Raw genomic sequence first — 20,393 nt, forward strand, 5'->3', positions numbered from 1 at the left:
AAGCGCACGACAGCCTGTTGTGCATCCGTTTTTGTTTTTATATTTTAAGCCCATAAAAAAGCCACAAAAACACAGTTGAACACACTGAAAGCCTACCTGTGCGCGTTTTTTTTTTTTTTAAATTTTTTTTTATCATGATCTGTGTTTTAACATTTATGTGATCAAGTTTGGTGTGAACGGGGGCGGCGGTGAAGTGAGATGCAGACAGGTTTTTGAATAACGTGTCCACATCGTAATGAAGGAAACGCACACACACGTGCGCGCCCGCCCACAGACACAGTATCTCTACCACCTTTTAATGCTCAAAATAACATATGATAGTAGCTACTCCGCGTGCAAGAGCGCGTGCATTAATGTGTGTGAGATGGTCCCATATTAATGCAGGATAGTCTCCCTGTAATGAGCCATATGATCATCATGATTGCCATCATCCTTCCACTGTATTTGCCCTTGTCTCCAGTATATTTGCCATTCATCATCATCACCATGGTTTTGGCACTTGCCTAAAGGGCTGATCTGCATCAAAACGGCTCTGTTTAAAAACACACAGAAGTGTTTTCTCACAAACGCAGGGCAAAGTAAAAGAGGAACCAAGAAAGAGAAGTGGACGTCATTAACTGAAAGACAGCGATGAAGGAGGAAGAAGAGAAATAATAGTAGAAGAAGAGTTGTTTATATGGTCCATAACTTCCTGCGAGGGAGCTGCCAGCCCACCCCCCTCCCCCACCCCAGCCCCTCTCCCCCCAAAAAGAGCTTTTCTCTCCTAATCAATAATTCATTCTTCCATCTTTTCCAGAGTTGGCCCTGGTTAGAGAGATCGGCAAGAGGACGAGTGTGGCGTCCCGGAGCCTGCTGTCCCATTCGTCATCCTCTCCTCTCTTCCTCTACTCCGCCAAGCTCTCACCTCGCCAAACTCATCTCTTCCATCTCTTCTTCGCTGCTTTTATTCCTCCTCTGCAACTGGCAAACTTTCCATCCAGTTCTTTCACACTTGCGTCCTCTCTCTCTCTCTGTTATTTTATTCTCATCCTCCATCTATTCTCCTCTCTGTCACTTTCTTTGACTGCAAGCTCATCATGGCCTCCAAACTGAACCCCAACGTCTTGTACGTGGCGGAGCATGGCGAGCCACTGGGGTCACCCCAGGCGGACTCTGAAAGGACCCACATTGTGAGTACTGCTTGATCTATGTTTAAAACTGACGTAACAGTGTATATGGCTGATTTGCAGAGTGGGGCCGTGGCGGGGGTGAGGGAAAAATCGATACAGTATTATACCGCAATATTTTGAATGGCAATACTGTATCGATATAAGAATGCCAAGTATCAATATTTAATTATATAGACTATTAATGTTGAATTAACAAGTGGTAGCCCACTAGACTGATAAAATCAATTGCTTTTCAGTTCACTAGATACAAGTTGCTGCAATAAAAATGACTGATGTGAGATGAACAGTAAAACTGACAAAGCTGTCCCTTACTTTGGAGTTGAAAAAAAGGTAGTACGTTGCTATAGATTGCATATTATGTTACTGAAATACTCAGCATATAGAAAAACATTTTAAAATTGTAATAATTTTGTATTGTTACCCAAGATCAAGAAAATGTCATACTGGGGGGCCTCTGACTCCCACCTCCAGGCTGCAGCAGAAAGTGTCCTAATTCTCTGTTATAAAACGCCACAGATTGACTGTCTTTGTGAAAATAATGAACACAGTTTTCACTGCTACATACAGTAAGAGGTGAAAACTCTATGGTGCCAGATTTCCGCCACACATCTAAGAAACTAACTGCATAATATAAGCCCCAAAGAATCAGTAAAGAAGCACCCATGCTTAATAAAATCACTAGTTTGTTGCATTTTAAACTTTTTAGGAGCTTAATTTGACCTTCAGCCTCACAGAAGAGGTAGAAATATGATTGAAATAGTAACACATCAAAAACTTTTCGGGGTGATTTCACATCATTTCAAAATTGTAAATCTAAGTAATCAACATATATGGCCCAATTAATTCATAATAATTAAAAAAACTTAATTTATAGAGCACTTGTGATACAAGGGATGTAGCTCAAAGTGCAGCACAATGAAAATTCAACAAAAAAGCAAAAAGACGACAAGATTAGACAATCAAAGGGCTGTCAGGCAGTGATAAATAAGATATGAAAGTGAAGGTAAAAAAGTACAGGTACCAATAAGAACAGTGAGAGTTGAAAAAATTAAAAGAATTACACAAATTAAAAGCCAGACTAAATTAATAGGTTTTCAGCTGTCATTTAAAAATGTTCACTGTTCTCAGTTTTGTACAACTGTGCAAAACAGTTTCAATCCCTCACCTGCATCCTCCTACATGTTCTTTTTATCATCCTGCATGGCAAATATAACATATCCTGTGCAGCCCTTCTTGACTTATATGTGAGGATAAGTTTTTTAAATGCCTTTGATATAAAAAAAATAGCTTCAGTTGAGGCATTATCTTAACATTGGACATATAAATTTTTACAGTATGCAGTATGGCCCCATTACTGCTTAAGTAAGCAGTTGAATCTTCTTGGTACACAGGAAGTGATGAATCAAAATGTAACTCACACTGCAAGCATTAAAGTGAACAAGTCAAGTTCAAGCAATCTGACGACTCAATAAACGTGTGAAAAAGCATCTTGGACCCTAATCCTTAGTGGTCAAATTGTATTTATACACAAGTACAGTAGCCTTACAAGTACAAAATGACTAAGACGTTGATTCAGACATTCAGTGATTCTCAGTTCTTGGAAAAGTCTGAAGCAGAGTTTCAGCTTGTTACCTAATGTGCGGTTTACATGTTATAATTTAAAGTTATACATAAGGCAGATATCAATTGTTTTAAGACAATGTCCTTTTAACCCTTTGAAACCTGAGTAAATTTGCTTGATTTCTTCCAAAAGCATGGGAAGAAGGCAATGAACAACATCTGAAGAAATTGCCCTAAAATTGTCAAGAAATGACAGAAAGGTACAAAAAAGTTTTTGAAAAGCAAACCAATATGCGTTCAATGGTTTAAATACTAATGATACTTGACAGACTGAGCGCAGCACAAGAAAACTGACGTCACTCCAAGTTTTAAAGGGTTAAATTGACAATTGAAAGGACTTAGACAAAAAGAGGACATAAATAAGCAATTAGAGCAAGTCAACAGTGACCAGAATTTGTCTCTGGTTGAGTAGAACACAGTCTGCAAAAACAGCTTTCAGACCATCATGTTGCGAAATTCTTGCACAGATGACCATTTCACAAAAACTGAAAGAAATAAGCGTGCAAATGTACCAAAATGGATGCAAAATTTCGACCAAATTCAAGGATCTCTACAGAAGTGTTTGGTGTGAAGGCTGGTTTGGAAATTACCACCAGCAGCCATCAGTCAAATTCTGGTAAAATATGCGAGCAGCTGCTAAATTTGCTTCACTCACTAGCCAAAAAAGTGGTAAAGTACTGAGTAGCTGGGGGATCTTGGAATCCTTGGCCACTGTGGCAAGTAGACAAAATAGTTCATTTCCATCCTTGGGTGAAGGATAGAGCATTGGGCCTCTGCCCAAACTGGATCAAGCCCTACCTTACCAGCCGGGTTTGGGCTGTGCCCTAATTTCTCATCATTGCCCTGCAGTTGCATTGAATTTGGTTTGCCCCTGTTTTTATATGAATTTACCAAATGGTTTCTACTTTGTCTCCTCCGTCTTGGCGTGTCTTCAGACAGTGCCCAGAGTCTCTGTCAAAGGTGCTTTGAATAACAGTGCTCCAAATAACGGAAATACTGATAGAACATTTCAGTAGCGCTCTGAATTTGTAATCAGTTCGTGACAGAGTTCAGATGTTAGAAATGGTGGTCCGAATGTTACCACGCTGAAAAGACTTAAGTTAATTTTAGCTTGTACATTTTTTAAAAATGGAAATTCAGGTTTTCAATTGGGCTTTGAGTAGGAACTATGCAGCTTCATTTAGGTTCAGGCCTGATTTCGTTGGGCCCGCTCAAAACTCTGGTGAAGGGGATGCTTGAGCTTATGACCCCCTTTTTTATATATGTGTAGATATATATATTTGAAAAAAAAACATATATTTTTTCTGTTCTTTGACGTAATTTTATTGACTCTTGTAAAAGTTCGAATCTCATTGCACACCAGATCTCAAAAAGTTTGTTTTTGTTTATTTTTTGGGGGATGAAGAACACTTTTTTTCTGTCAGTTTTGTATGATTTCAAACCAAATGGTGCTAGTTAGCTGATATAAGCTGTTTTTTAAATTTAAAAGCAGTAAACAATACGGTTTGAAGTTCACAATTCGCTGAAGATTATTTAACAGGAGTATCACAAGCCGATTAAACTGCTTTCTCATAAATCAATGGCTAAACGTTTCCTCTACATTTTGAAAGGAGGACATTTTGCTGCTGATGTCCTCTCATGTGTTCTGGATGCTGAAGAATCCAGAATTCAGTAAATTTGTTCTTTATAAGACTTAAGATATTGTATTGTAGTAATATCTGACAATTGCCCGATACAGGTTTTCCGAAACTCTTCCTTTTTTGTCTCCTGTCTAGGCTGGAGAAGCTGGAGAGGAGTCATCAGACAGCGACGGTGAGCAAGAAGAGACGTCACACAAGTTGATCCGCAAAGTGTCGACCTCGGGACAGATAAGGGCCAAGGTAGGAAAAGACGGTGTGAAAGAGAATGTGTGTTTGTGGAGGTGGGATTGCAGCTTTGGCAGCGTTTCTAACCGTTAAACTGGGTTCCCAGAGAAGTATTGGAGAATTTTACAATCTAGTCTTTCACCATCATGTTGGCTTTCAGCAGTTTTTGCAACACCGTGTCCCTTTTGAGAGCTTTTCTTAACTTTGTACATAATGAAAGAGGACATCTTGAAGGTAAAAGGCAACATCAGCAACACAGTGAGGGAGAAAATGTTTTGGTTCATGGAAGTACTCTTAGCTCAGTTTGGGAAAGTCATGGATTTTTTCATCAGGGGCCATGCTGGGAACCCTGATTAAACCTCTGAGCTGCTCATTTATTTAAGAGGTAATATTAAGATTTAGATACACCGAAGAATGGATGTGCTTGTGGATTTGAAGCCATTTGGAGGACTTTTGCTTTTATCTGAAGCCAGTGATACTCAGCTTATGGCCTGCAGGTCAAATCTGGCTCCCTATGAAGTGGCAAGTCATTCACACAGGGTATAGTTTTTGTACTTTAAGTATACTTAAGGTGCCAGAGTGCATAAAAATGCATAAAAAAAGCTTGTTTATAAAAAAAAGTGCCAGTGAAGGATCCCCAGCAAACCTTGACAGAGGTCCTAACTAAGCACTTTATGTCCTGAAATCCTTGAAATGTTCTAACATCCTAGAAATTTCCTGAAATCCTAGAAATATCCTAAAATCTTAGAAACTTCCAACATTTTTAGTAACATCCTAAAGTCCTAGAAATGTCCTAAAGTCCCAGAAACATGTATGGGGCTCTGGCTTCCCGTCATTTTGCAAAAGTGGCCCCCAAGCTAAGCGAGTTGAGTATCGCTGCCTTACACTCTACTGTCACATGAACATTTATGAAGAGGTTTGCATAATTCAACCCAATGAGGGATTTTTCACTCTATCTGTCTTTACTGCGTTCAATTGTCTCTGTCTCAGGTGTAACTTTATCAGCACTTGGTTCAGAACTTTATCTGATGTGTCTGTGTCTGCTGAGGTCAGCTGACTTCCTGCTTGTGCCTTGCCCACTTCCTGGCTTGCGTCGGCTCCTCTGCTACCTTCACTGTAACGTCGAGCTGTGTTCAAATCTCTGATAGCCGATCTGACGTAATCACACAGTAACAGCTCTCCCTCTCTTATTGGACTTGTGATAGCTGCTTGTTGGCCTCTGCACTGGTGCTTTACAGGAAGATATTGATGGTTTGATATCAGCTTCTTACTGGCAGATACACTCAAACACACAAATCTGCCTCATTAGTTATTGATGAGCTTATATCCACAATGAGAAATGCTTTATTTTTAATGCAAACACATGGATGACAAGAGTCCAAATTAATATTATATGTGCGTGTGTTTGTCTTGAAATCATTATCCATTACTGGCAATGACCGTCAACTGTAAATCATGCCCCGATCGATAAGAAACGCAGGATACCTGTCAACCCCTGTTGTCATGGGGACAGCATCCCATAATGCTACAACTGTTCCTGGAGCAGATAATGGTATGGGATATCAGTCTAGTATTGATTGGTTAATCTCATCGGACACCGCCGTAATGTGATGTTGAGAGTTGTGTGCACGCCCATATAAGGGCAGAAGAACACTATAGAGGGTTGCCATGGTTTCAGGGTCTCCAGGCAGTAAGTGGGGGAAGACAATTACAGGTGAAATCTGTGACCACATAGTAATATATTTAAAATGCGTTTTTTTATTGTCACCTATTAAGATTTTAGATTTTCATGCTTATTTCAAGTCAAACAAGTCTCAAGCTGTAATGGTTAAACAGAATAGAGCTGTAACTAACAATTATTTTCACATTTTCAATTATTTTCGCAATTTAATTGATTAATTGTTTGGTTGATAAAATGTCCGAAAATGGTTAAAAAAAAAAGGTTGGTTAGTATTTCCCCAATCTCAAGACTTTGTCCTAAAATGTGTTGTTTTGTCCACAACCCTAAAAGAGGCAGTTTACTCTCATAGACGAGTAAGAAACAAGAACTGATTAATGCATTATCAAATTGGTGATGAGATTCATTTAAAGTTGACAACTACTTGATCAATTACTCTAATACAGACTTTATTTGGGGGACAGCTTCACAACAGCAGAGACATCTCTAAATGGGACAGGAAAGTTTCTATAAAACGAGCATTCAGCCCTTAGTTTTAGTGTGATGATGTCATCATGGAGCTCTTTTCCTATTGGCTGAAAGAGGCATCTGATGTTGGTGAATTCACCATCTGTCAATCAGATCTGACAATGCTGTGATTAGTTAGTTCTTTGTGTGTGTGTGTGTGTGTGTGTGTGTGTGTGTGTGTGTGTTTATGTGGACTGTGTTTACCTACAGGCATGTGGCTAAACACAGGCAAGTCAAAAACAACAGAAGGAGGCTGTAGTGACAACAATGGCCTGAGCGGATTAGCGTGTTTGTGTATCCTTTGTTTGTTTGGGTACATGTTGGTGAGTGGAGATTGTATTGGTGTTTACGTGTGTGTATTTTGTGCTTGTGTATGTGTGTGTTTAGGGTTTTTCTTTGTGTTTGAACAGCCTCTTAGTCCCCTTTACATGTTCTGCTCCCCTAATTTTGTCTCATGTCTGTTACTGTACTCCATATTGTGGCAGTCTGTTGGCACACTTGTTACGAAGGTGCTAATTCATATCAAGTGCAACATGACATCCTGACACCATTAGATGAATTGAGACCCTCACCCATAAGTCCCAAAATAATTACACAGATGCAGCGATAGCCCTCGGAAAATGTGGCGTGTAACTTCCATGTCACTCTGGACACATCAGTGTTGGCTGTAATTAAATTTCTTTGAGTTTAGAGCTTTTCGAAACATCAGATAAAACCATTTATCTCAATGAAGTCACTCCTTGCAGTTAATTCTTTTGGTTCTTAGAATCGTAGCACACTAAATATTAAATTTTGTGGTTCTTGAGTTCATTTGACTCTTTTTATTTTTTGCTGTGTCATGTCAAGCCTTCAAGAAATTAACTTATAATCACCGACCTTACCCTGCCAGTTGTGTGTGTGTGTGTGCCCGCGTGTGCCCGCGTGTGCGTGCGCGTGTGAGGCGAATGCTTCACACTGTAAAATGTTTTGTTGCTGCCAGTTTATATTCTGTAATCAATGTGAATGTGACCTTGGAGATTTGCTAATTGTTTGACTCTGTAAACTCAAGCCTGTGGACTCCACTAACTGGATTTTAAGATTAATTTCCCCTACGTGTGTGTCCTTGTTTTGATATCTTTTGATCAGTTTGACTTATTTACCTGATTGGGTTTTTTTTTTTAGTCTTGCACCACCCTGTTCATGCAAAGATTCTAAGAAGTCAACCCACCCTACCCTGCAGGGAAAATAAGACACATATTGAAGATCTTATGTTTCGTTTTCGATACAAAGAATTGCTCTTAGGGCCTTGTAAACCACAATGCCCCCAGTTCAAGTCTTTGCTGCGTGCCATATCCGTTCTCTCCCTCCATTTCCTGTCTGCATTGGATATATTCTGTTGATATATTATATCAATCAAAGGGCAAACATGTCCACCGACATTAATGTTCATATGAAGAACTTCTAATTTGTGGCTGTTTAAAAACAATTTAAATGCCCTTGAAATAAAAAGAGCAACAGATGCTGGGACATCAACATGTGAGAGCAGCAGTGTCATTGTTGTCAGCTTACTTTAAAAAAAAGGAAGTCCGTTTCTAATTTTAGTTATTCAAAAATGCTTCTAACCAAATGTGTATCTGGTCTAAGAAGTGAGAGAGATAAAGAAAACTTTTTTTTAGCAACATACAGTATTAACTGTTTACTGGAATGGTTATGCCTTATGTTAATCGCCTGCAGTCATCCCATATGACTGTTCTCTTTTTTTATTATTATAATAGTTTAAGATGTACAACATTTAGTAAATAGGAAGTCCTTATAAGGCTAGAAGCATGAAGTGTGTGTGTGTTTTTGTTCCAACAAGTGCCCATGGCCATAAATCCAAAGAACATGCAGCTCTGCATATAACAGCCAATCAATAGCATGCATTACATCCAGATATATGACACTTTACTGTGGTAGAGCACAACATCATTCACGGTCCAGTGAAGGGAATCAATACATTAATGCATCAGATCTGAAAAAAAACCCAAAAAAAACAGCCATGTTTTGTACTTATATTTTTGCTTAATCTATTTTAGAATGTATGTTTACCATAAATTTACATTCATAAAAGCAAATCATAGGTCTTTTTAAAAACGCATGTTTTTCCTCCTAAGGTTATAAAAAATTCCTGTCCACACCAACAATATGTAAAAAATAAAAAATCTCTGTCCACATCAAAATGCAAACCCGGGCTGTCAAGTGCACGCTATAGCAACAGTTGGCAATATAACCTCTACTGTAAGGTCTCGTCGGCCAATCAGAAGCCTGAGGTCATTACCGGAAACGCATAACAGCAACAACAACAGTAGCACATTGCAGGCAAGGCTAAAATAAAGTAACACACACTGTGCCTGTGCAGCACCGATCAGGCATGTCTTAGTTTCAGTTAGCTGCGACACATCTGGAGAAACAATGTCTTGCCGCTTTTTTCCACATGCTGCATACGGTTGTCAGCAGAAATAAACAGTGAAAATACTGTTTTGATAATTACATTGACTCTATACCACTGTTAATTACAGTTTCAGTGTCTCTATTTGTCACATACAGTAGATGAGGAAATACAAATACATCTGTTGAACTCAAACTTCCCTGCTTCCGTTTCAAAATAAAAGTCCTCTGACGACGTCTCTGTCGACAGAATCCCATAAGTTTTTGACACAAGGCATATTATTATGAAGCATTAGCAGGACCGGTTGTTATAATTGTAGGAGCTGCATGACTTCATGAGCTTAATGTGCTCATGAATGTGGATATACAAAACTCATAGCAGCAGGCAACCCTGCGTGCAACACGCTGCAGTTCAGCGAGGTTGCCATCACATGCTGCCCAGGCGGAGAAAACAACACACACTCGGCATGCATATGCATTGCATATGTACGAAAGGACCAAATGCATAGAAAAAGATTCTAAAAATACCCATGTACGTGTGGATGAGGCCTAAGTTTTCTAGCTGACATTTTATAAGTTAGCTCGCTTGCTGACAGTTTTCTCGCTTGACAGTTAGTTTAGCTGTCAGTTAGCAAACATTAGAGGAGGATGAGGAAAGGGCTCTCTAGCTTAGTTAGCAAGCTCAATAAACCATACAAAGTAAAAAATTTCTCTCTTGTTGAGCAGTTTATTTTTCGATACATTAGCTTCTTCCATTTTAGCCTCTGGCTCACCATGTGTTAAAGTTCACCACAGTTGAAACTGACACTTAAATGCTGGCGTGACACAGCTTTTTTTATTGATGCGTAGCGGACTTCTGCTTTTCTAATTGAGTGGTCTGAATGATCAGCAGCCAAAAGCGTGATGATTGTTAAAATTGAGAAACAAAACTTGCTGCATGCAGGGTCTTAAGTTTTGGCCACTCAGTCATTTGTCACAAGCTGTGACAAAGGTCGTGCAGTTATTTATAGAACTGTCCTCTTTTTAATCAGCTTTTTGCAAGTGACCTTTGACCTCCTGATTGTTTTACTTCCTTTCCTTCTCTTTGTCTTTCCACCTCCAGGCTCAGTTACATAAGGTTTCACACTCTTTCGTCTTCCTCTTTTCTCCCATCCTCCTCTTCACCTCCTCCTCCTCTTTGCCTTGCTCTCATTTACTGTGTGGAAAAAAGAGGATACACAGGAAGAGAATGAGGCGGAAGAGCAAACAGCTCCTGTGAATTGTGTGCAATTGTGATTTGTGCGTGTGCGCGGCTTTGAGTAGGCCGGGCTGTAATGGACGTGCACATAACACACAAACACACACGCAGAGAAAAGGGCAGTCCCGTCATCATGTTTCTTTTCCATGTGAGGCAGTAAGACATCCTCCCGTCCTCTCTGTCGTTATTCTACCGCTCCATCTCTCTTCCAGGCTCATTCCTATTATTTCCTGTTTTTTTCTTTCACTGCACTCTTTATTTTATTCCTTCATTTTTTTTTCCATTTTTCTTATTTATTTCAATGTCTCTCCAACAGTTTCATAAGACTCCCAATCAAAAATACATCAATCAGAATAAATAGCAACAACCTATTCTCTATCAACCTTTTTTCACATTTCCATCTTATTTTTCTCTGTTTTCTATTACATTTTTTTTCTATTACAATTTTTAGAGCATCTGCACCTTTATTTTTTTTTAGATGCAAGCAATCAATAACCCTTAACTTTCCTGCTCCTCCCAAACAAACATATTAAAATAGCAGCACCACTTTAGATTATATAACCAGTCGTATTTCTGGTGTTTTGAGTGGTGACCAGCAGGTAACACCATTTTTTTCATTTTTTTTTTCCCAGTTCCTGTGGATTTCCTGCACGCCGCTTTGGAATCAAACCCCCACTATATTTGTTCTTTTTTATCTGCATCTCGCTCCCAGTGCTGAAATCTGTGTGGGTGTTCGCTGCAATGGAGATGAGGACGAGTAATTGTATGTGTATGTGTGCGCGTGTGTGGTGGTGTGTGTGTGTGGGACGGTAAACTAAAATGGCTTGAGGAGAGCGCATGAGTGTGTGGGATGTCCAGTGTATGTGTATGTGTGCATGCTTTGATTTATGCCCTTGGCTTGATGCGATACAGCTGCAATAGTGTGTGGGTCAATACTGAGAGAGATGGAAAGAGATGTGGAGAGAGAGATGGAGGTAGACAAAAGGGAGAAAATTAGTAAGTGGAAAAGGGAGAGCGATGGAGGCAGAGTGGAAAGTAGCAGAGAGAAAGAGAGAGAGACAGATCCTGAGTCAGTTATATAAGAAGTCCACACAGCGAGCAGCAGGCTCTAATACCCATATTTACCATCACAACAGGTTGGCTGTAGAGGAGGCGGCCTGACTATTTAAGAAGTGTTGTTCAGTCGCTGGTGCAAAGATTGCATAAAACACATTGTTTGTAGCCTTAAGGCTCAACAAACATGCTCAATAAAACATTTGAGAAGCCATTTTTGGGAATGCTTCGAACTGTTAAAAATTGCTTTTTCTTTTCTCCTGTGTTTTGAAAGGGCTGCTACCTTTTAAAGCATTTTACTGCAAGTTGTTTATGTTCCAACATATATAGCCAGTTTGAGGTAAATGCCAAATTTAGAAGAAAGTAGAAGAGGGTAGAAGAAAGTGGGGATTAGGCTCTGGTAGTGTATAATGTTTCATGCCTCCCCGAACTTCTACTAGGATATAACAGTATTAAGTGTGCGGCACTAACTGATGGCGAGTGCGCTACTTACTTTCAGCTTTTCAGATTAATAAATACCCAATAGAAACCCACAAAATGTTAACAAAAGTAATATTCTCACACCTATTTTCTTTATTAAACAGAGAAATGAACTGAACACCTTTTAAATTTAACTTTCTCTTGGCCAAGGAAGACTGACCAGGCTTAATTGCCTAATTAACTCATCCTAAAACAGTCAATTCAGTCCAACAAAAGAGAAACAAAATAAAACTCATCCAAACCGTCTTGGTTACTCTGGCTAGTAATGTAGTTAGTAAGTCCACTGTTCCATCAATCACCAGCTCCAGTTTGATCGAAATAAATCCTTAATTCACCAAGTTAGGTGCAAAAAAAAATATTCCCCACAGTCTCTCCGCTGCCGGCTGTTTACAGTCCTGTAACTTATCTCTCCACCCACTAGGTGTTATGGTGTCTTTCGGCTGAGCTGCCTGTTCCATTAGTAGATACAAGAGACTGAGCTTTGGTGGTGCATGCTGTGCACTACATACAATGAGTTTAATAGAAAGATTGTAAAACATAACCTTCAGGATTTCTAAGGACCCTGGTATACTGTAATAGCATGAGTTATTCAAACACTAGATGGTCTCTAGTGTTTCATGTTTCTCAGTTTGAATAGAGAGCTTGGTAGCCACCTGACCTAAAAACTATGACATGAATGTAGCATGAAAAATAATAATAATAAAATACAGTTCCAGATCATTTCAAAATCAAATGTAAGTTGTCACCTTGGGGTTAAAGTCCAGCCCACAACATTTCAGTTTAAATAGTAAAACTCTGTTTCAGTCTTTGTGTTGACTCATTATATACACAAAGTACTGTAGATTTAAAATTGGGATTGACGTCATTAAAAAAGCTTGTTAATTAAATATGTTTCTTGGCAGGTACTGTAGCTTTGGCTAGTGCGCCAAAAGGTTCATTCACATTATGTAAGTACAAAACGTCTCCAACCAGCATTTAAAACAAGCTGTTCTTTGGAAATATGACAGTCTTTTGTCACCGCAGTTGCTTTAATACTCCTCACTAATTATAAACCCAGTTGTATGCGTTCATTTTTTAGCTCAATCAAAGCAACATGACCCCACTTCCAATATCATTGCTTGTATATTATTGGTAATCTTTGTAAAGCTGCTAACTTGATATGATCCCGAATGCACACAGAGTGTATTATTGATTTGCTATAATGAAATTAATGGGCATAGGCTGTTAATCATACATGCCTGAGTTTATTCAACCATGCACATTCACACACGCACACACGCACACACACACACACACACACACACACACACACACACACACACACACACACACAGAGTCTAAATGCTGAGTTGGTCTGTCTCCCTGACTGACTGGTGTTTGATAGTCTCTGGCTCCAAGATCGGAGCCAGAGACTATCCCTCTTGTCCCCCTGAGACTGTCCAATGAGGGGGGACTCTTCACAGTCAAAGGAAAGGAAGAAGTCCTCGACAACTCCACATTTCATTCAAGGAAAGTAGGAAGTCCTTAAAAAGCTCTGAAGAATTTTCTGGGAGGAAAAACACTCATTTAGATTCTCAGCAAGTATTTCAAAACATGTTTCCTTGGTTCAAAACGACCATCAATTTCTTAAGAACTTACGTGTTTTCTTTTAATTTTGCAAAAAGAAACATTTTCTCAGACAAGGCCACAATTTCAAGTCAAGTCATTAGTGACTCAATTTGGATGCAAACTCACTGTAATAAGGAAGTTTCAGACTGAATCTAAAACACTACTGAAACTGGTCTTATGAACTAAAATGGCATTGGCTCATATGAAATTGGATCCAAGAATAATCATTCAGCTCCCTTATCCCATTTGTCAGCTGTTATGTTATTTTTAAAAAAGAGTAAACCTTTGTGTGACATGTTTTCACTACACTTCCTGTCTCCATTTTTTTCTTCTCTTTTTAATGTTTATCTTTTGTATCCCGTCTTATTTCAATTCCTCGCTTTCATTGCTGCCACCTGGTTGTGCTTTATTCCTCTTGCCTTGATCTCTACATGCTCCCTCTCTCTCTTCTCTGACCTCTTTTGTTCAACCTGTCCTTTCTTTCTTTTCATCATGTCCTCCCTTCATCTATCTACCTTGTTGCTCGTGCTTAATTTTCACCTGCCATCTCTAGATCATTTTTTTTTTAAGTCTCTCTGTTTTTTTTGTTATCCTGCAACTCTGTACCTTTCTCTCTTTCTACCGTCCTCTCAAATTGTTTTTTTTTTTATAACTTTATCTAAATGGGTGCTATTCTGATTATTTGTGATATATCTAGTTAGCAAAATATGCCTAAAAACTCCCAGAACATTGCTGACAGTCTCAACGTGGTGCATTTTATTCACCTGTTCCAGAGCTTTTGATTGTATTTGTATTATATTATTATCACATGTATTGGGGGTTACAAATAAGCCGTACCTGATATTAAACATCTCAGGTATAACTTGGCTCATTTTCTTTACACTTCTCACCTCTAGGGCTGGGCAATATAAATATATATATATATATTATATATATGAAACTAAATATTGGATACTGATATATCGTGATATGGAATAAATAGTGTTTTTTTTTGATTTTAAAGGTGGCTTTACAGAAAAGTAATTTACGATCTCTTCTTATCTCTGAGTCTGACAAAAAATGAACACAGAAATCAGTTCCCTCAGTTGGCTACTGTAGCTAACTCCAACACGATCGGCTAATAGGGCTAGCTGCCCATTGCAAAGGTAGCTTAAGCCAGTGTCGGAGTAGACTCTATTAAGAGATTTAGAGCCACATTAAAAAAATAATCTGAATTTATAGTCGCCTTTTCCAGACTAAAGTATTCTCCCCTTTTTGTTTAGGCACTAGTGGTTATTTGATATACTATTTCATGGCATGTATGATGGATAAAACATACGCCAACAGCAGATCATTAGAAGGCACCTGTTCATGAATACAAAAAAATAAAAAATAAAGCCCTATAAAAGCCCTAAATGTGTTGTCAACAGTTGGGTGAGTAAATACTGACCTATGGGAGCTTTTGTCTTTGATTTTGTTCCTGAACATTTTCTCTTGTTTCACTTCAGTTTCCAAAGGTGCTTTAATGAGACGTCTTTATGTCTTAACGTCATTTAGTGAAGATTTAGTGTTATGACAGGTCAATGTTAGTCCAACACTGGCTTTTTTTAGTCACGTCACCCTTAAATATTGAGCATGAATGTCACAAAGACTTACATCAGCAGCAGGGGGTGGCTGAAAGAGACTTTAGGTGAGTTGACAAGCCTTTCCATCTCTGTGTTGATCTGAATCCATCACTCTTGTTCTCCCTCCTGCTGTTTTTTTTAAATGTTTTTCTGCTGTTTTTCCTTCTTTTCCAGTCTAAACCTCCCTGTCTTTCCTCTCCATCTTACCCTGTCATTCCACCTCCCTCCTGCGGCTGAAAAGTCTGAACCGCCATTAGGCTTTAGTCTGCAATAGGCCATTAAGGAAAGTGTGTGTGATTGTTGTGTGTGTGTGTGTGTGTGTGTGTGTTTGTGACAAAGTTGATGACTTGTCTGCATCGGCTGTGTCTAACATAGTGACACTCGCTTTGGAAATGTGCTAATGATGAGGAGACAACAATATCTCGTGTGTGTGTGTGTGTGTTGTGTGTGTGTTGTCACTAATGAACTAATGTGTGCTCTCAAGCAGTAACAGCTGTGTTGTGTGTGTGTTTGTGTTATCACTAATGAGCGAACACGTTTCAGCCGTGACAGGTGTGCATTTTCCTGCGTTTGTGTTTATGTGTGTGTGGAGCTGCTAATGTGCTAACATGTGTTATCAATCAGTAGAATGTGTGTGTGTGTGTTTGTGTGTGTGTCCACAGGCATGTACTGTTCATCGTTTCCTTGTCTCTCTCTCTCTGCTGCCTGCCGGCTAATGGAGACTGACAACAAGAAGCATGAGTTTCAGCGTGTTTATTTTGTAGATCTGAACTGACATCTTTTCTGTGTCAGAGAGACATGACAGTGTTCACTCAATTGGGTCAGTTAGCGACAATTACACACACTAGTTAGTAAGTATGTTTTCATCCACCCGTTGTGATGTGCATTTTCGATTTGAAAATGAAAAAAAAAACCAAAAAAAAACCCCCAAAAAAAACCAAGAAACAAATTTAATTTTTCTTGACAAAGATGATCAACATGAAACTTACATGAAGAAAAACAGAAAGCACATTGTAATGAAAAATAAACAAAAAATGGTGACATAACACTTTCCACTGACATGAAAAACACAATCACTTTCTTATCTAAAATGAAGTACCTCTTAGCACTGCACGTCCTGCTCACTGGACCACCACCAAAGCAAGTGTCTTAATATGAAGACACAGAGGCTGCAACATGTCCTCTGATGCTCTCCTGCTGTCATGTTGTGCAGTTTGTCCTGTAAGGGACTACACATTCTTACTTGTACTTCTCTCTACTTTTCCTCTTTCCTAGTTTCCTTTTTTTTTGTTTAATGTCTTTTTTTCCTTGTTTTGTTTTTATGCTTGTGTGCACCTCTTGTCTTTTTGTTTAACCCTGTTTATCTCATCTTTTTTCCCCTCTCTCTCTCAGTAGCCAAAAATAGACTCAGTCTTGGTTTTTGTCAGCTCTCTCTCTTGAAACCTCTTTAACAGGAAGCAAGAGACAGTCACCACAAAACACACACTCATGTAAGTCCACACACACACAAAAACATGCTGCTTTTGCAAAAACTGCTGTCCTGAGAAATCAGATAAATTTTATGATTTGGTTCATTCTTTTGACTGCAGCTTGCAAAGTCAGAGCTTTGTGTGTATGCTTGAATGTGTGTGTGTGTGTGTGTGTGTGTGTGTGTGTATGTGTATGGGTACACACATACTGTACACATCTTTGTGTGTCTGTGTGTCCATGTCCTGTCACCCCCCACTGACTTAAAGCACTGCATAAAGAGTAACAGTCTGAGTCAGCAGCATGAAAGAACACATCTGTTAATGACAGTTGTGAAGACTGCACTGTGTGTGTGTGTGTGTGTGTGTGTGTGTGTGTGTGTGTGTGTGTGTGCATGTGTCTGTGTGCGCGTGTGTGTTTGACAAAGAGAGAAGGAGGTTGTGAGTTCAGTCGTTTTCACAGCAGCTATATTCACTACATTTCCGCTGGTATATTTCCTACAACAATAATTAGAATCAATATGATTATTGCAGCTACCGCCTACCTGCTCTGTTTATGTACATATTTTATTGTACAATGCAGGTGGCGAAGGTAACTCTGACTTGTGAGAAATAGGGTTGGATACTGTTTACATCTGAACCTGTCCCGGTGCTGGTACCTCAGATTCGGTATCAGTACCCAATTACACTGACACTTCACTCTTTCTGTAGGCCAATAAGAAAGATCTAATTTTTTATCAAGCTGCAAGTGATTTTACTGCTCTACTGTTTTCTAATCACACTAAGAGCTAAGTCTCTGCCTGTTTGCATGTGTGTGTGTGTGTGTGTGTGTGTATGTGTGTGCATTCACGTAGCTGCTCGTCAGTCTTGCTTTCTGGTTAAACACGAGCAGACAAGTTTGGGCTGGCTGGTCTTTTAGGCTGAGCTATGGGAGTGTTTGATTTGTCGTTTCTCTGTGAGAAGACACCTCTTTTATGTCATGAACCTGTGTTGGCGTGTGTTTCACTTCCTGTACGGCGTGCAGCGCAGGAGGGCTCCCCTTTGTGTTCCCTGTTGGTTTTTGGTGAAAGTCGCAGAAATGGAGATGCTGTAAAGATCAGTTATTATGTAGAAGAAGTATTGAACAGTGGCGGACTCAGGCAATCTGGGGGGGCAGGGGCAAAAAAAATACAAAGGGCACCAACTGCATGCAGTGGGGCACCAGTGTGAAGGCACTGTATCGTGCTGTGTCCGCTGAAAGGGCACCTAGTGGAGTATCAGTATCTCTGGATTATATCATTACTTCACAGCTACTTCTGCTAATGCTAATTTCAGTTTTTACTTATTCTTGCAAAAAACGTTATGCATATATATAGGCATATACAATAAGTGCAGTTATAATACAGGAAAGATTGAAGATGGAAAGATTTTTTGATTTTACAATGCAGTTTCAGTTTTAAACAGACCTCAGTTATGATTTGAAAGCTGTTGTCAAATGAGGCCATTTACTGGATGTGTGGCGTGCTACAACATGCAAATAATAAGACTATCTAACCTGAAGCTCGACCAGGCGTTAAAACACGAGCCAAAACAGGAGCCTTTGCCCCACCCAGACCTTTAATCACTTGTTTTACACTTTGGAGACATATTGTATTTAGAGCTTTTTTTATAGCTTTTATAGATAAAAGGTAAAGCTGAGAAACAGAAAACAGAGAGGTGTTTGAACAAAAAGCTGCTAGGAAATCGATTTATTTCAGGCATTTGATAAATCAAATGTTTTTGAAATTGTTGCCAAGTCAAAGACTGTTTCTGGTCGCGGAAACTGAGTTATTAGTAATTCTTAGCGGAAACAAGAGTCTGGTTTTCTGTGTCTCTTTCTGTAACTCTTGATGTTACTCAGAGTCCACTGGCAGCAGGGTGACTGTACTGGAAGGATGTGGCTTCCCTTCTAAAAACAACACATCTTATTTTTATACATCTCTATGTGTGTGTGTGCGTGTGTGTGTTTTTGAGATAGGTTTTTTAAAAGAGGAAATTTCCTGTCATAATGAAAGCGAGAAATACAGATAGATAGAGATAAACACAGTCTCATTAATAGCACAGCAGCAGCAGATAAATTGATAAAAGAGCAGAGGAGAGAAATTCACTACAAATGCTTCTTGTGTTAACAATTTTCTGATGATTGTAAAATAGCAGGGGACTACCCCTTTCCCCTTTCTTCTTACATCCCTCATCACATCATTTTCAGACTCTGCCATGCAAAGACGCAGCAACTTAATTAGACTATCTTTTTAATTATAACTTTGAAGATGCACTGAGCGTGAAATAAAAAAAAAAATTAAAGTCAAATGTACGTGTAGAAAATCTAGATCTGTGACCTTCAGCATTTCGTCCTCTGACAGATCATTAACTGATTTGAATATAATTTCCCCGCAGAAATAGAGTTTGACATCATAATCTCAACTCAAGGTCCTCTCGCTAACTTTTTTTCCCCTCAGGAGCTTTTAACTATATCCCATGGCCTTCTCGTAAGACTTAAGAGGTTTGGCCAAGCAATATCAACTTAAAGTTGTCAGAAATATAGATATTTTTTCAATATCACGTGTTGAAATGATACAATGTCTGTTAGTTTTACATTCAATGATACTAAAAGTATGTGTGTTTTCCAGCCAAGGCTGCACAGATTAATCAGTGGGACAGAAAATTAACCGGTCCTCATCCTGTGGCTGTTACATCAATCTCTCCAGCAACAAACCCCCGCATGACTGGAGGATCAGGCACAATCAATCGATTAATCATTTATTTGTTACATGTAATTATACAGTAAAATGTGGTTTCATCAGCTCCTTTAACTTGTACGCTGTAATTTAGTCATTTTTTTGCATTTTTATACATTGGACTTTTTTTTCTTTTTGCCATGGCATCAAGAGAGTTGTGAAGAATTGTTTTTTTTTATAATAGTAATGTATCATAGTTTAAAATTCTGCTATTTTGGTATTTTAAAGTCTACTTACTAGCTTTTTTTCAGAGCTTTTCATCAAACCAATAAAAAGAGATATGGTAAAAAGCTCAAGAAACAGCTACTAAGAAGGGACCGAGACTGATTTGTCTGTCAAACTACGATCATCAAGGTTAAAGATGAACTTTAATGCTTAATGTTGAAATCCTTCAAGTGCTATAGATGAAACCATAACAGCCATTGAGCTCACATGTCAACAGATGTATGCTGATATGGTTGAAAGGTCTGAAAAAAAACAGTAAGTGGATCTTGAGTTAGATAATGGTTAAAACTGAACTCTAAAGCTTAAAAATTGGAGATGGTGTTTGGAGTTGCTACAAAAAAAGCTACACACCCGTGCATCAGCAACAAGTCTTTGCAAAGCAAAATGATTGCTCTTCATGTTGTTTGTTAACACAACACTAACACGAGTTATGTTTCAGGGGCTCGATGCAAATCATTTTAAAATTGACACATTCAAATAAGGAGTAGGGCCAAACGTATCGGCTCACATGTGGCTATCTTAAGCATGTGAGGTTTTATGCAAAAAATGTTATTTTGTTGCTATTTTGGCTATGGTGTTCACACTTTCAGAAAGAGACCAATGTCCTGTCAGAGCTCAGTGTTACCCGATACTGATGTAACTCTGTCTCTCCGTAAAGTAATCTGCTCATACACAAAACTAATACAAAGATAAGTTTGTCAAGTTGAGACTGTAGAGAA

At 38.9% G+C, this 20,393-nt stretch overlaps 1 protein-coding gene across 1 annotated transcript in view; it reads left to right on the forward strand.

Moving 5' to 3' along the window:
• The window catches only part of si:dkey-172j4.3 (diacylglycerol kinase eta), an 83,755-nt gene that overhangs the window by 561 nt on the left and 62,801 nt on the right, over positions 1-20,393 (forward strand). The window contains exons 2-3 of the mRNA XM_042511976.1: positions 797-1,169; positions 4,565-4,669. Of these exons, the coding sequence (XP_042367910.1) occupies positions 1,077-1,169; positions 4,565-4,669 (198 nt within the window). The 5' untranslated portion in view covers positions 797-1,076. The remainder of the gene's footprint in view (positions 1-796; positions 1,170-4,564; positions 4,670-20,393) is intronic.

Source organism: Plectropomus leopardus, chromosome 23 (assembly GCF_008729295.1).
Source record: "Plectropomus leopardus isolate mb chromosome 23, YSFRI_Pleo_2.0, whole genome shotgun sequence".
Taxonomy (NCBI): Eukaryota; Metazoa; Chordata; class Actinopteri; order Perciformes; family Serranidae; genus Plectropomus; species Plectropomus leopardus.